This window comes from Euleptes europaea, chromosome 17 (assembly GCF_029931775.1).
Source record: "Euleptes europaea isolate rEulEur1 chromosome 17, rEulEur1.hap1, whole genome shotgun sequence".
Lineage (NCBI taxonomy): Eukaryota > Metazoa > Chordata > Lepidosauria > Squamata > Sphaerodactylidae > Euleptes > Euleptes europaea.
In genome coordinates, this window is record NC_079328.1 from 36,560,983 (window position 1) to 36,576,683 (window position 15,701).

Genomic DNA, 15,701 nt, shown 5'->3' on the forward strand with positions numbered 1-15,701 from the left:
GCCATTTCCTGCCTCTGCCTAGTGACCCTGGACTTCCTTGGTGGTCTCCCGTCCATGTACTAACCAGGACCAACCCCCCTTATCTTCCAAAATCTGAAGAGACTTGGGTAGCCTGAGCTGTCCCTGTTCAGGGCAACTCACAACATAGGAGTACTTTAAACATTACAGAGCATTAAAGCAAAGAGGGCATTTCGGATCAACTGACAGAAACATGGGCTTTTCCAGCCAGACCTGCTTTTCTCCGCTCTGGCTCGAGAGGAACCAAGGAAGATCCTGCCACCTAGCAGCAGCTCAATAACCACCATACTGTTTTTATCTCCTCTGCTTCTTCCAGGTATTTAAGGCCTGGGTGGGCGCAGAGGTGGTAGCCCTTGGGCACAAGCTGAAGAGCAAGGGCCAGCGGACTTCTGTCCTTCCACTCTTAGCCTAGAGCAGGAACGAAGACCTGCCGCAAGACAGGTGGAAAGAGAGAGCAAGTCCTGCTTTGATTCGGAAGCTGTCCCCCCTCCTTATGACGGGTGTTTGTGTGCGTGGCCTGCTCAGACACAGAGGGCAAAATGGTTCCAGAAAACTCCCAAATTCCAAGTTGACAAAGGGTGGGAAAAGCTGGCTTTTGAGCTCAGACGAATGCCAAGCAACCTTACCTTAAGGCAACCCAAAGCCGCACATGCAGCAATTCGTGTTTGTACTTCCTCATCCTCCAGCTGTTCGAGGTAACTCACCAGGGCCTAAGGAAGAACATTCTGTCAGCTGGCCTTTCCCAATGTAAGGCAACCCCTTCTCAGTAAAGGCAGCTACACGACATATATTTACAAACTGGTTTAAACCTGATTAAACAACATGGCGCCCAACTAATGCACCTTGGGAAATGTAGTTCTAGGATATATCTAAAAATGGGCTAGGAAAGACATCTTTAGTACTATCTCAGAACTACACTTCCTAGAGTTCTCTGGGAGATACTGACTGTCCACTGGTTCCAGTCTGCTTCATCATCATCATCATCATCATCATCTGCTTCATTTATGGTCCTTTCTCACAGAGAATCAAGGTGGATCACACAATTCCTGGTGGTGGAAAGTGCCAACTTGGCAACCCCATAGGGTATTCAAGGCAAGACATTTTAGAAGTGGTTTGCTGTTGTCCACCTCTGCATAGCAAACTTTGGCTTACTTGGGGGTCTCTCATCTAAGTACTAACCAAGGCCAACCCTGTTTGTCTGTGTCAGTCACATCTGACTTATGGCAACCCTGTAGGGTTTTCAAGGAAAGAGACGTTTGGAGGTTATTTACCATTGCCTGCCTCCACATCTAGCTCAGGCAGGTTTCCACATTTCCCCACCTGTGCCTTCCCCCTAGGTTTGCCATGTCCCCCCAAACTCTGTGTAGGTCTGGCTGCCAGGCAGGGTTCATCTGCCAGCCGGCTTGCCGCAGCGCAGTAGCGCCTCCCAACTGGGCCTGTCTGCTCCGAGCCCCCATCCAGATAGGTGGCATCAGGCCATCCTCAGCCAGAGGCCCCCAAGTGTGAGCGGCCCAGTCAGGGGTGTTTGCAACTTGCGAGGAGAACCGCTTCTCGCAACAAAAGGCTCAGGTGGTGCATATTGGCTCCTGTTGCCCACATCTGCCCACCTCCAGCGACCGCTGGAAATGCCAGCACCTTGAACGGTGGCGTGGACTGTTGCCCGTTAATACAGACAACAGATCTGTATAATAAATACAATAACGGTAAGTACAAAATGATTCAATAGAGCCCGACTGCAAAACTGCAGAAGAAGGCAACAGAGTTGGTAGTGTGGGTGTGACCCTTGAAAAAAGCAGCCTCATGCGCCTCCCCATCCACAGACCACCTCCCTGCACCCTTATCCGGATACTTACCCTCTCCCGGAAACCAGGGTTCTCCGACAGGGTGCGTAGCTGTGCTGACACCGCCCCGACAACTTTGCTGTTTCCTTCCACAAGCAGGAGGCTCAATGCCTTCAGTCCGTCCTTGCGGAGCCGGCTCTCGGGCATGCGCTTAAGAGCCTTCAGGACCACGTCCTGGTCATCCGAGTTCAGGTTCTGGGCCAGAAGAACTACAAAGGCACAAGACGGGCAAAGAACCATTATGTGGACCAGCTACGGGAATCCAAAACCAGAGCCGCCTTGTTTCAGCGAGGGACCATAGCAGAAGGTCCTGGGTTCAAAGGGAGGCTCCAACCAAGCTGGTAGGGAAGGGCAGGATGGCAGAGAGGGGCAGGGGTACTCTTTGCCCAGGCCTCCCCACAACCGCCAACTGACCCCAGCGTGGCACACAAGGGGAGGAGGAAGGGCACGCTCACATAAAAGCAGGTTTGTGCAAGATGTCTCAACCTCTGACCTACCACTTCACTAGGGGGAAAAAAGTAATTTCCTTATCATGCAAAAGACTTATAATATTCAGGGAGGCTTGCAGCAATTAGGTTAAGCTGTGGCATGACAGCAACTGAGTGAGCACCCCAAAGTGTGGTCTCCTGCTTCCAAGTCAGTGGCACAAGCTTTCTCGGGAGGTGGTAAGCTCTCCTTCCCTGGAGGTTAGATGATCATCTGTCAGCAATGCTGATTCTATGACCTTAAGCAGATGATGAGAGGGAGGGCATCTTGGTCATCTTCTGGGTATGGAGTTGGGGTCACTGGGGGTGTGTGGGGGGAGGTAGTTGTGAATTTCCTGTATTGTGCAGGGGGTTGGACTAGATAACACTGGTGGTCCCTTCCAACTCTATGATTCTAAGTCCAACATTCTGGGCTGACTGACATATATCCACCCCTCTTCCAAGCTTATTCTGAACAGTTCCATTGCGCACATCCCAAGGGGCCATGGGTTAACTGAACTCATTATGGTTAGTGTGAACAACTAAACATGGGAGACTCCATTAATTTTGGCTAATTGGTCTGTTAAACCTGGCTCCAAAGCTGGTTTGTTAACCACAATTAGTCCCGTTTATGGTTCTGCACAAACTGCAAATGTAGACGTTCCCCGGGGCCCTCCTCCCACGCTCCCAGCTACAGAGACGCCTGGCAAGAGCGAAAGTGATAAAATCACCATTTGTCAAGGCAGGCCATGATCTGAATGATTATTTGGAAGCCAAACCCTGGTTTCAGTCAAGATAAACCCTGGTTTCACGTTATCTCTGAAGCGAGCCACTCCGTGAACTGCCTCCACCCATAAAACAATGGCCTTCGAGCCAACGTGGGGTAATGACAACAGTTGTCTCTGTGGTGTTTGATCTATAATGGCTGTTTGTACACCTAATTCCTTTATCCCTTAGAAGCTCCTTGATCCATTGATCTTGAGTAGCGTAAATCTAATGTTTGAGGGATATAAGGACTGAAATAAATCTTGCCACTGACAATGTAGCCTTGGGATCCCTATCACTGAATAAAAAAGGCATTATTTCAGACACACCTAAGTCATCACTTGAGATTGCAGTCACCAAGTGACAAACGCACAAGAACTCCTCCCCCATCCTGGATCCACACTCGTCACGTAATGTACCTTCCTCTGCCAAATCCAAGATGTAGGAGTCCAGCGCTGATGGAGGGAGAGCCTCGAAGTGGCTCCAGTACTGGAAGATCGTCACCTGCTCTGCTTGGCACCCACCCTGGCGCCTGGGCAGCCTGCGCTGCAGAATCTCTTCCACCAGCTTCACGCACACTAGAGCAGAAAGCAACTCATAAATACTCACAGCATAAACGCTCGCCTGACACTGAGACACTCTGAGCATCTTCCGTTTGGGAAGTGACCGAGAAAGGACAGTGGTAGGGACTGACAAAAATAAGAGACTGGCATGGGAATAAGAACCAAAGTTCCTTTATGGAAAGTATTGAATTTTATAGGGGAGGTGGTTCAACAGATGAAACTTCTTTTCCCTAGATTTAACAGCCATTAGCTATTCATCTGGCCATTTCACAATTTTAAAAAAGGGGGAAATGAAGATTAATTTCTTCTTGACACTATAAAGAGAGAAAATTGCCACATTTTCTCATGCAATTCACTGATCTACATGATAGTAGATAATGCAGTATCCGCTTCTCATAAAGTGTTATTAGCTGTTTTATCCAAGGAGTGATATTTTTATTCCGTGCAATATTATTTTGTGAACATGCTAAAACAATGCGGGCTAGGGAGTCTACTTGATCTGGACAAAATGGGCATTCGCGTTCTTCTACAATAATTTTATTGTATCTCCTTTGAGTCTCGGCTGAGTCTAAGGCATTACACCTTGCCAATAAGAAAGCTCGTCTAAATTTATGGATTTCTAACCAGCGGAAGTAATAGGCGATAGGCTGGCAACATGAACAATGTCAGTGATCGGGGCGAGAACTGAGAAGGTCTTTCTGGTAGCCAAGGGAATTAGTTACAGGCATTATTTTGCTAGTTTTGTGACAAAGAAACTAAACTGCACAATTTATTCAGGATGCAAATCTATATACATCTTGGTACAGAATCTACATCTTGGGGAGAGGGGAATGTGTTGAGCATGAGGCACTTACCTGAATCGGCCAGGCCTTGCTGCCGTTCATTGATTCGTATCGAGTATTGGGAACTGAGTGTCTTTAGGAATCTCTCCACGGGGCAGCTGTACATGTTAGGGCTGGCCACACAGCTGTCCCAGAAGGGCAAAACACCCTCCTTCCGTGTGGAGAATTGAACCACTGAGAACAGAGAGAGAGATCACAAAATCAGTTTGGAACTAGCGCCACCGTTGCAGATCCAGCAGATCTTCCCTTTGAACCACTAAGGAACGTGGATCCTGCAGATGTATCCCGCTGATAAAGGTGCTTTCTCTGGAGGAAAGGAGCCATCCTCTGAGGGAAGGGGCTCTTGCATCAGGGTGAGGCTCCTTCCACCAAAGGAAAGCATATCTGCTAGTAGAACAGATCCTTCGGGATCCAACCCACTGTCTGCAAAAGTTTATCTTCCTCCCATCAGTCCAAAAAGTGTCCAGTAGTGTGCAAACAAGTAAATGCTACACCAGTTGTCACTGTACTCCAGAAACAATCTTGTCAAGCTGGGGTAGGAAAGGTGCATCTGACTACAAGGTAAACTGCTTCTGAACATTTGTAATGGGAGGCTGGCTGTGCACAACCCTGATTGGTTGGCGGCTGTGAAGTCACACCACCCTCATCTATCTTTGTATCAGTTTTACAACCTTTTAAATACAGGTCCTGTTAAATCAGGTAAGAAATTAAATCGAGCACAAAAATACTCGCAACCCTCTTAAATAAAAAAGCACACAGTTCACTTGAGGCATTGGGGAGGGGAAAGTTGGACAGTGAGACTGGCGTCAGCAACAAAATGAAACAGGAGTCTTGCCTACTCCTGTTATCTTGTGATATTATATTTTGTGATAAGACTAATTCTACTTGTCTTAAAAACGAATAGCATTCATTCCAGGATAGGTTTTTGTGAGTCACAGCTCATTTGATCAGATGCATGAAGCGTTCAGCCATCAAAGTGATGTATTTGTATGTCTACATCATTGGTTGAACACTTTGTGCATGTGATGAAGTGAGCTCTAGCTCGTGAAAGCTTACGTTGGAATAAATTCTGCTAATCTTTTAATGTGTGGCTGGACTCCTGTTTCAATTGGCTGCTACAGACTACTAATTCGGCTTCCCATCAGAATATGCTAGTAAGCACATCCAAGAAAGTAGGATCATCCAGTGTAAACAATATGGTGACTGCTGTTTTGATGTGCGTTTAAAACAACAGTGTGGGTGCCCTGGGTATAATTTCCACTTCCCACAAACATCCAAAGAAAAAGACCCACCTCTTCAGGAAGAAGGAGGAGGAGGAGGAGAAGGAGAAGTTGGCCTTTATATGCTGACTTTCTCTACCAGTTAAGGAAGAATCAAACCGGCTTACAATCACCTTCCCTTCCCCTCCCCACAACAGACACCCTGTGAGGTAGGTGGGGCTGAGAGAACGTGACTTGCCAATGGTCACCCAGCTTGCTTCATGTGGAGGAGTGGGGAAACAAATCCAGTTCACCAAGATTAGCCTCCGCGGCTCAAGGGAGGAGTGGGGAATCAAACCCGGTTCTCCAGATCAGACTCCACAGCTTCAAACCACCGCTCTTAACCACTGCACCACACTGGCTCTCCCCAGGCAGTGAGTGGCCTTGAATTAGCACTCATCGCACACTTCCTTACCTTCCTCGGCAGAACTGGCTGTCCCTGACCGTTCCCCGGCTAGGCGGCAGACCATCTCCAGGACTTGAGCTTCCCTAGCCAGCCTGTCGAGCGCGTACATTTCACAGCAGCGTAGTGGTCCGAAATGGCCAAGTTTCTACAAATCGGATAGAAGCATCACAAGATACCCTTAGTAGGAATGCACAACCCCAATTGACACCCTGCAAAGAGCCATTTTTAGCTAGTGGCATGTTTTACGTGCAGAACAACACAAAAAAGGAGAAATCGGCCATCAGGTTCAGAGACGGCAACTATGTAATATCATACCACAAATAACAAGTCAGTAAGGACTAAATAAGGTGAAGGTCCTCTGTGCAAGCACCGGGTCATTCCTGACCCCTGGGGTGACGTCACATCCCAATGTTTACTGGGCACACTTTGTTTGCTGGGTGGTTTGCCAGTGCCTTCCCCAGTCATCTTCCCTTTACCCCCAGCAAGCTGGGTATTCATTTTACTGACCTCAGAAGAATGGAAGGCTGAGTCAACCTTGAGCCAGCTACCTGAAACCGACTTCTGTCGGGATCGAACTCAGGTTGTGAGCAGAGCTTTTGATTGCAGTACTGCAGCTTACCACTCTGCACCACGGGGCCTGGATGGCCCAGGCTAGCCTGATCTTGTCAGATCTCAGAATCTAAGCAAGGTCAGCCCTGGTTAGTATTTGGATGGGAGACCACCAAGGAATACCAGGGTTGCTCTGCAGAGGAAGGCACTGGCAAACCACCTCTGTTAGTCTCTTGCCATGAAAACCCCAAAAAAGGGGTCGCCATAAGTCGGCTGCGACTTGACAGCACTTTACACACACACAAGGACTAAATAGGGAGCCCTGTGGCGCAGGGAGCTCCGTGGCGCAGAGTGGTAAGCTGCAGTACTGCAGTCCAAGCTCTGCTCACAACCTTTCGATCCCGACGGAAGTTGGTTTCAGGTAGCCGACTCAAGGTTGACTCAGCTTTCCATCCTTCCGAGGTCGGTAAATAAAGGGAAGATGACTGGGGAAGGCACTGGCAAACCACCCCGCAAACAAAGTCTGCCTAGTAAACGTCAGGATGTGACATCACCCTATGAGTCAGGAATGACCCGGTGCTTGCACGGGGGACCTTTACTTTAAGGACTAAATAACAGTTGCAAGTTAGGGCAGTTTTCAGGAATCTCACAGAGTGAATTGGATTGAGGGATATACCATAGATAAGATTCTACTGAAAACATAAGAAGTGCCTTGTCAGATCAGACCAAGAACCCATCTATGTTAGCACTTGAGGGGCTATGGCTCAGTGGTAGAGCATCTGCTTGTCATGCAGAAGGTCCCAGGTTCAATTCCTGGCATTTCCAGTTAAAGGGATCAGGCAAGTAGGTGATGCGAAAGACCTCTACCTGAGACCCTGGAGAGCTGCTGCCAGTCTGAATAGACAATACTGACTTTGATGGACCAAGGGTCTGATTCGGTATAAGGCAGCTTCATGTGTTCATTGTTTTTCCACCTGTGAGCATCCAGGTGCCACTGGAAGCCCACAAGTGGTACATGCAAATCCTTCTTTTAGTTCCATTTAGTCATCATGGCTAGAAGCCCTTGACAGACAAGCCCTGCAGTAGGGTAGGTCTAATTCCTCCTTCAAAGTAACTGCGCTAGTGATCATCACCAACACTTTTCCTGTTAGGAAAGCGGGCAGATGTGTGGGGCACCAAAAGAAGAAGAAGAAACACAGATGGAAGAGGGGGTTTGCAAATGGAAAGGACCCCTTCACTTCGCCCTCACCAGCAGCAAGCCATTGCAGTAATTCAAATGCAGAACCAGTGCCCTGTCGAGGAATTCGCTGCCGGTGCTCATGGGTTCCAAGCTGCCCTCCATGGGAAAGCACCCTGCTGTTTCTTCACCGATGGCATCGCCAGATCCTGGCACCCTGCTCAAAGGCAAAGGCTGCACGCTGCTGTGTTTCCTGCAAGAAGAAGCAGATGAGATAAGCACGTCCTCAGAGTCCAGTCTTTGGTACCCTGACTTTTCTGCCCTGGCTCAATCCAGCTTCGACAACCAAGGAGTGCATGAATAGTGATGTGGCTGGACGAGAGGAGGGGCCGTAGCTCAGTGGCAGAGCATCCACTTGGCACGCAGAAGGTCCCAGGTTCAATCTCTAGAATCTCCAGTTAAAAGGCTTAGGTAGTCGGTGACAGAGACCCTGGAGAGCTGCAGCCAGTCAGGGTAGACTATATTGACTAGTACAGACTCAATATAAGGCAGATTTATGTGTACATGTGATACAGAACATATGCAACCCCAGAGGGCCCCTGAACACATCTAACATTTTAGCAGGGCAGGCAAGCTTCAGGATACAACCCGGGGTTTCAGGATACAACCCGGGGTTTCAGCATACAACCCAGTTTCAGGATACAACCTGGGATTTTAGGATACAGCCCAGAGTTTACATCTGTAGCAGGGTTTTTTGGGCCATCAAGTTGCTGTCAACCTATGGTGTTTAATGGGCTTTCAAAGCAAGAGATGTTCAGCAGTGGTTTGCCATTGCCTGCCTCTGCGTATTAACCCTGGTCTTCTATCCAAGTACTACTAACCAGGTCTGACCCTGCTTAGCTTCCAAGATTGGCTAGCCTAGGCTATCCAGGTAAGGAAACAAAAATAAGGCCAAAGTCAATGGTGCAAAATAGATTAAAAGATTTTTTATTACTCAGGATAAAAATGCCCTATGCTTCAGAATGTATGCTCATAAGGACTACTGCAATAATAACAGATTTCCCTGAAGAATCCCCCTGAGCGAAACACGTAGGGAACTTTTATTCTGAGTAATAAAAAATATTTTTACCTATTTTGCACCATTGGGCTTGGCCTTATTTTGATTTCCTGATACTGGTGCTGCCTCTTCCTTCCTTCCTTCCTTTCTGCTATCCAGGGCGGCAGCCAATGGTCATTAGCTACAGATTGCAGGAAGCAATATCAAACCCTGGGCACAAGGTGGAGCTGTTGATGCACATCCTACAGGGATCCACCTGTCAAGCAAGATCACACTGGTTTCTCGCTTCAGGCAGCTGAATCAGGACCAAACAAGATGAAGCCAGAGGAGATTTATGATCACAGCTCCTGTTTTAAATTAACTGCAGTTGTGTGTGTGGGGGAATTAACTGGTTCCAGGCGGCTTTTTGGATTTTGTTCAGCCTCCCCTCCCCCCACCTGCTGCTGCTTTTAACTTAAAAACTAAACTTCACAGGAGATCATATCAGGCCTCTATGTCTCAGTGTCATCTCTGATGACACAAGTGAAAAAGTCCCGCTGTGTACCAAGCAGAGATGGCAGCCTGGAGTGAGGCACCCTGGGATACCGAACCCACCCTGAACAAGGCAGCTATTCATAGAATCATAGAGTTGGAAGGGACCGCCAGGGTCATCTAGTCCAACCCCCTGCACAATGCAATAAATTCATATCAACCTCCCTCCCACACCTCCAGTGACCCCTACTCCATGCCCAGAAGATGGCCAAGATGCCCTCCTTCTCATCATCTGCTTAGGGTCATAGAATCAGCATTGCTGACAGATGACCATCTTCTAACCTCTTCTTAAAAACCTCCAGGGAAGGAGAGCTCACCACCTCCCGAGGAAGCCTGTTCCACTGAGGAACCGCTCTGTTAAAAAATTTCTCTGAGTTAACAACCACCATGCTTTCGTAAAGCTCTTAGTACAAGTTGAGTATCCCTTATAAGGACTCCTTGGGACCAGAAGTGGTCCATATTTCAGATCTTTCCGTATATTGGAATATTTTAGAATTTTTGCATGTAAATAATGAGATATCTTGGGAATGGGACCCAAATTCATTTATGTTTTATATACACTTTATACACAAGCCTGAATGTAATTTTAAATAATATTTTAAAATAATTTTGTGTACTATCTCACCAGAATACCTGTATCAGCTGTTAAACAAGAGCAACAACAAACTAACAACGGCAGGCTTTCAATCTCCACCCACAATGCAGTGTACGCTGATCCGGTTCACCAGATTAGCTTCCGCTGCTCATGTGGAGTGGGGAATCAACCCTGGTTCTCCAGATCAGACTCCACCACTCCAAACCACCGCTCTTAAGCACTGCACTACGCTGGCTCTCAGCCACAGCCTGGTCCAGCCCAACTCACCCTTTCTCATCTCCCTCTGAATCGTCCGTCTCAAAAGCATTGAGGAAGTTGAAGCTTTCCAGAGCGCGCTGCACCGTCAGGCTGGTGCTGGATGACCGGCTCAGGCATTCCTCTTGTTTTCGCTGTGAGATGAAGCGGGGGTGGGGGGAGATCAAACAGCACAGCTCTGTTAATCTACTGGGGCTTTCCTCTGCTTCAGCTCCAAGCCCATCTCCACCTCGCCTAGGTTTGACAGGTCCCCCCCAGGCCACCGGCGGTGGATGGGGGGGTAGGGTTGCCAGATCCAGGTTGGGAAACTCCTGGAGATTTGGGGGTGGAGCCTGTGGAGGACAGGGAGCCGCTGTGGCTCAGTGGTAGAGAATCTGCTTGGCATGCAGAAGGTCCCAGGTTCAATCCCCGGCATCTCCAGTTAAAGGGACTAGGCAAGTAGGTGATGTTAAATACCTCCGCCTAAGAGCCTGGAGAGCTGCTGCCAGTCTGAGTAGACAATACTGACTTTGATGGACAAAGGATCTGGTTCAGTATAAGGCAGCTTCATGTGTTCCGTGGAGAACAATGCCACAGAGTCTACCCTCCAAAGCATCCATTTTATCCAGGAAAACTGATTTCTGTGGTCTGAAGACGAGCTGTAATTCGAGGGGATCCCCAGGCCCCAACTTTTACTCTTCTTCTTTCCTGTTCTCCACACTTCTGCATCACATTCTAACACAGGACTTGTGTGTCATCCTCCGCTCTGACCTGGCCACTCCCCCAAGTGCTTCTGACATAGGGAAGGCTGCAGTCACCTGTATTTATTTATATCCCGTTTTTCTCCCCACAGTTGGGACTCAAAGCAGCTTAGAACATCGTTCTCCCTTCCTCCATTTTCTCACAACCACCCTCTGAGGTAGATCAGGCTGGGCATTTGTGACAGGCCCAAGCGAGCTTCCATGGTACAAGCAGGGATTCTAACCTGTGTCGTCCAATGTCCAAATCTGCCACAATGTCCACTACACTACACTGGCTCCAGAAGGCAAAGCTTACTGTGCAGAAAGCACACATGGCAAGCTGCCTGAACGTCCTGCAATGTCCAAAGCTCTCCTCAAAAACCACAGAGGACTGAATTGGGGAAAGCTGGCCAAAAGAACTGACCATGCCATAGAGCAGGGGTGGGGAATGTCAGGCCCGGGGGACTTTTAAAAAGGTAAAGGTCCCCTGTGCAAGCACTGGGTCATTCCTGACCCATGGGGTGACGTCACATCCCGACGTTTACTAGGCAGACTATGTTTGTGGGGTGGTTTGCCAGTGCCTTCCCCAGTCATCTTCCCTTTACCCACAGCAAGCTGGGTACTCATTTCACCGACCTCGGAAGGATGGAAGGCTGAGTCAACCTTGAGCCAGCTACCTGAAACCGACTTCCGTTCAGCTTAACACTCTGTGCTAAGGGGCTCCTTGGGGGACTTTCAAGGCCCGAAAATCATTTGGTCTGGCCCTTCATGGGTCCTGGCAGATCTCTACTTCAGAAGGATCTAAGACTGGTGATCCGCCCCCTCCCGCAGACAGGAATAGTCTCTATTCAAGGCAGATGTGAGTTTGTTTTGCTGAGAAAAGGAACCTTTTCCCCCCTTGCAGAAGAGTCATTAGCTATGGAGCTGCTAAGACCGCCCAAGGAACTGTGTTAACCCTTTCCCACCCGGGCCATGGAGAAACGTATTCGCTCTGTACTACAAGAGGGCTGGGGGCGGAAGTGGCGACAATGGAGGGGTTAAAGGGGGCAGTGCCAGAATGCGCGGGGGTGTGTGTGAATTCTTAGCCAGTGTGTCATTTCATCCCTGCAGGCAGAGGTAGCAGGAGCCAGCTGTAGAATCCGGCCCTGACCATGCAGAGCAGGAGCAACTCCGGCGTGTGGCTGGACGGCTATGGCTGGCTGGTGCAACAGACCATCCTGTGCCAGCAGGTGGGTGAGTGCACCACTGGTTGGATGCCTGCCTGCTTGCTTGCGTGGGAGGAGTCATCTGGGGCAGCTGCCTGCTTGGGGCTTGGTCGGCTAATTTTTAAGTTGATAATTTTGTATGGCCCATGAATGATGTTATAAATATCCAAATGGCCCTTGGTGGAAAAAAGGTTCCCCACCCCTGCCCTAGAGTGTGGGACATGTCCTGGCCAGCTGTTCATTGCAGTGGAATAAATTATGCACATTGAGAAAATAATTCGCCCGATGTTCAAAAGTTTCAGAATTCAGCTTCCATTGGCAGAACTCTGGAACAAGTAACAGAACTTACATTACCCCAGCGTAAAGCCTGGACTGTTATTTGGTTTTTAACATGCCAAAAGTACATGCAAATTATTCCTACTCTTACCAAAAGAATCCCTTCTAGATGCTTCAGCTCTTGCTCCAGGGACTGCAGCTCAGGGAACTGCCCCCGATAGTCATCCAGAGCAGAGGCCAGAGAACCGATAGCCTCCTCGAGTCCACAGTCTACAGGTTTGGGCCTCGGTACCTCCGAGACTCCCACTGGCTGCAGACCCATCACGTCAGGCTTGGGCTCAGTCAACGAGGCATTAGGCTGTGGATCTTCCTGGCTCTGGCTGACGGAGTCCTCGTTTTCCTCGGCTGCCACACTGGCGGCCCCGGCAGACTCGGCCTCCTCCTCTTCACATTCGCTGATCCGGTCATCTAACGTGGAGACCGCGACTTGGGCCACAGAGTTCATTTCCAGGGTAGGCAAATCCCTGGGACTTCTCTCTTGAGGGGCAGCACATTCTCTGTCCTCGGAAGCCGGCAGGTCCACGCTGGCCTCGCTGATCTGGCTAAGAGTCCGGGCATAGGGCACGTGGCCGTTGGCGACAGTTGCCACCTCCTCCTGCAGGGCTGGCGGGTCTTTGTCCTCGGGCTGTGTAAAGGCGATTTCTATGGCGGGCGCCACAGCTTGCACTTCAGGCTGCACGACAGGTCGGGGAGGCGGGTGGCGGGCGCTTCCGGACAGCTGCGGGCTGGAGGAGTCGTCGGACGACTCCGAAGATATGGACCAGGCCGCCCCGTTCTCCAGCTCCTCCTGTTGCCGCAGCATGTTCTGTGGGGGAGACAGCATCAAGGCATCAGCGGACAGGGTTGCAAGGGACACTGCACATGCACGAGAGCAGCACGCAGACCTTCCTTGACCCCTGCCCCAACAAGCGGCAACTAAGTACCATTTTATACATACTACAGCCGAGCCGCTCCATCCCCCAGGCCAGCTCATTGAAAGGCCAATAATTTTGTATGGGGGGGAAAATACACAGAGGCCATTTCTGCATGGTCAATTTTGATGCTCGCTCAAAGCTCTTTTTAAAAATGTGACTTTAAAAATGCCTTTTCACAGTCCCTACGCAAAAGGAATCATTTTACCTGCCCCCACTTGCCTTCTCCTTTGTTCCTGTTTGCAAGGCCATTAGCATGTGCATAGCTAACGCGCCTCTGTTGTTTTGTATGGTTCCTTTAGGGGTATTCTTCGCGGCAAACACCAAAGGTCGTGTTAAATGGGCTCTTTAGTAATGCGAAGCTGTTATGCGCTGACTTCGCAGTCACTTCTGGAATGACAGTTCAGCACTTTTGCACAAGCTGCATAATCTACTTTCGGTGCCCTTTAGCGATAATTTGCAGTGGGCTTTTGCCACTGTGTACAGTCAAATCCAGTTGCAAAGTGCATTGAAAGTGTGTGTGCAACCACCCAGGTGTCTTTGAGAAACAAGATGGGCATATGCCTGTTTCTAATCTATCTGACTTCATAACCTCCATGGAGAACACAGGGACACTGACTCCCAGCCATCCACCCAAGCTTTTCCCATGTAAAGACCACTTCTATATAACTTCTAACTCTCTCACCTACCTCAACCAGCCATGGGCCCAACGTACTGGTTATGACCAATAAAATCCTTGAAGACCAGGGCCCTACCTATTTGAAGGATCATCTTTCCTAATATCCTCCCAAGGTCTTTACTTTACCATATGGCCTGTTTCAAATAAATAGGGACTACAGTTGCATGCTAAAAGAGATATAGCAGCTATGATAATCCTTTGTAGTTCTGTAAGACAAATGGAGGAAAAAACAGCTCACTGCATGCTACGATGTCCAGACAGAGGAAGAAGGCCCTGCAAAAGATGGAACCTCTTTTCTGAAGCTACCTGTTCCCACACGGAACTGCTCCAGATCGGGTGGTGTGAACACTACACTAGTAACAGCACCACTCCTGACATTTCACTAATAACTCAACAGGCCTGGAGGAAAGAGACACCTCTTCCTAAAACTACAACTCCCAAAACCCAAACTCGAGGAAAGCAGGAACAGCATGGGCTTGGTAGATAAGACTGGTTCTCTTCTGTACCAGCAACGCAAGGAAGGCATCTACAGCTACAAAACGCAGATGAAATTGCCTGCAATACATCCATTCTGCCTGAAGGGGCAGCAGCAAGCAAGCACCAGGGCAAGCGGGTTGGGCAGGTGGAACCTCTTGTTCGCTACTGCCAGGCAGTACAGGGAAACATGGGCCCTTCAGCAATGGATAAGCAGCGCTCTTTTTGTCCTACTAAAGCAGGCTTCAAATGGGGGGTGGGTAGAGTCACAGGCTAATACATAGGAGGCGTGCATCTCTAAGTCGGGAGGCTACGCTAACACTACTGAGGCCACCACTTACAGGGTCCTGCAGTGCCCTTGTGCCGAGCTGCACAGAGGAGACGTCGCTGCACGAGCAACTCTGGGGGAGCCTCTCCAGGAGGGTCTCCCGGAAAATATCCAGCAAGGCCCACCTTGGCTTAGGTGATGTCACCCGTGGAAAGCTCTTGTGCAGAGAAAGAGGCAAACGTCAGCACCAAGGGGTCGGTAGAAGAGTGGGGAAACCAACCCAGCTCACCAGATTAGCCTCCGCCATTCATGTGGAGGAGTGGGGAATCAAGCCTGGTTCTCCAGATCAGAGTCCACCACTCCAAACCACCGCTCTTAACCACTATACCACAGTGGAGAAATAAGGCATCGCATAGGCGACTCACTGGGTTGTATACATTCCGTGTTCTTGGTGAGTGGGGGGAGACAGAGAACCCCCACCTGCCTCCACCCCATAACCCTGAAAATCTCTTGCCCAAAGAGAGCACTCACATAAAAGGCCTGTTCACGCATTGAGGGTGTGTCCGGCGGGCTCTGGTTGTACATGGAGAATCTCTTGTTGACCGTGGATGACTTATTCACAGTGCTCGCAGACGCCAGCTGGTCTTCCTTGTCGAAGGGGCTGAACGAAAGGAATGCAGAGTGAGAATGGCTGGCCTCCTCTGTCTTGTGGTACAAAGGAAATCTAGGGGAAGGAGACCTAGCACACTCCTGAACCCCCTCTTAGGTTCAACTTTTATACCCTGCC

At 49.4% G+C, this 15,701-nt stretch overlaps 1 protein-coding gene and 1 non-coding gene across 2 annotated transcripts in view; one reads left to right on the plus strand and one right to left on the minus strand.

Annotated features, from left to right (window-relative positions):
• The window catches only part of RIPOR1 (RHO family interacting cell polarization regulator 1), a 33,658-nt gene that overhangs the window by 6,595 nt on the left and 11,362 nt on the right, over positions 1 to 15,701 (minus strand). Inside the window, exons 11-19 of the mRNA XM_056862705.1 lie at positions 15,446 to 15,575; positions 12,674 to 13,387; positions 10,335 to 10,456; positions 7,957 to 8,137; positions 6,168 to 6,303; positions 4,506 to 4,667; positions 3,508 to 3,666; positions 1,872 to 2,068; positions 645 to 728 (exon numbers count right to left, since the gene is read on the minus strand). Coding sequence (XP_056718683.1) covers positions 645 to 728; positions 1,872 to 2,068; positions 3,508 to 3,666; positions 4,506 to 4,667; positions 6,168 to 6,303; positions 7,957 to 8,137; positions 10,335 to 10,456; positions 12,674 to 13,387; positions 15,446 to 15,575 — 1,885 coding nt within the window. The remainder of the gene's footprint in view (positions 1 to 644; positions 729 to 1,871; positions 2,069 to 3,507; positions 3,667 to 4,505; positions 4,668 to 6,167; positions 6,304 to 7,956; positions 8,138 to 10,334; positions 10,457 to 12,673; positions 13,388 to 15,445; positions 15,576 to 15,701) is intronic.
• Positions 7,461 to 7,532, plus strand: TRNAD-GUC (transfer RNA aspartic acid (anticodon GUC)). The gene has a single exon. It is a non-coding gene; the product is annotated as a tRNA-Asp (tRNA).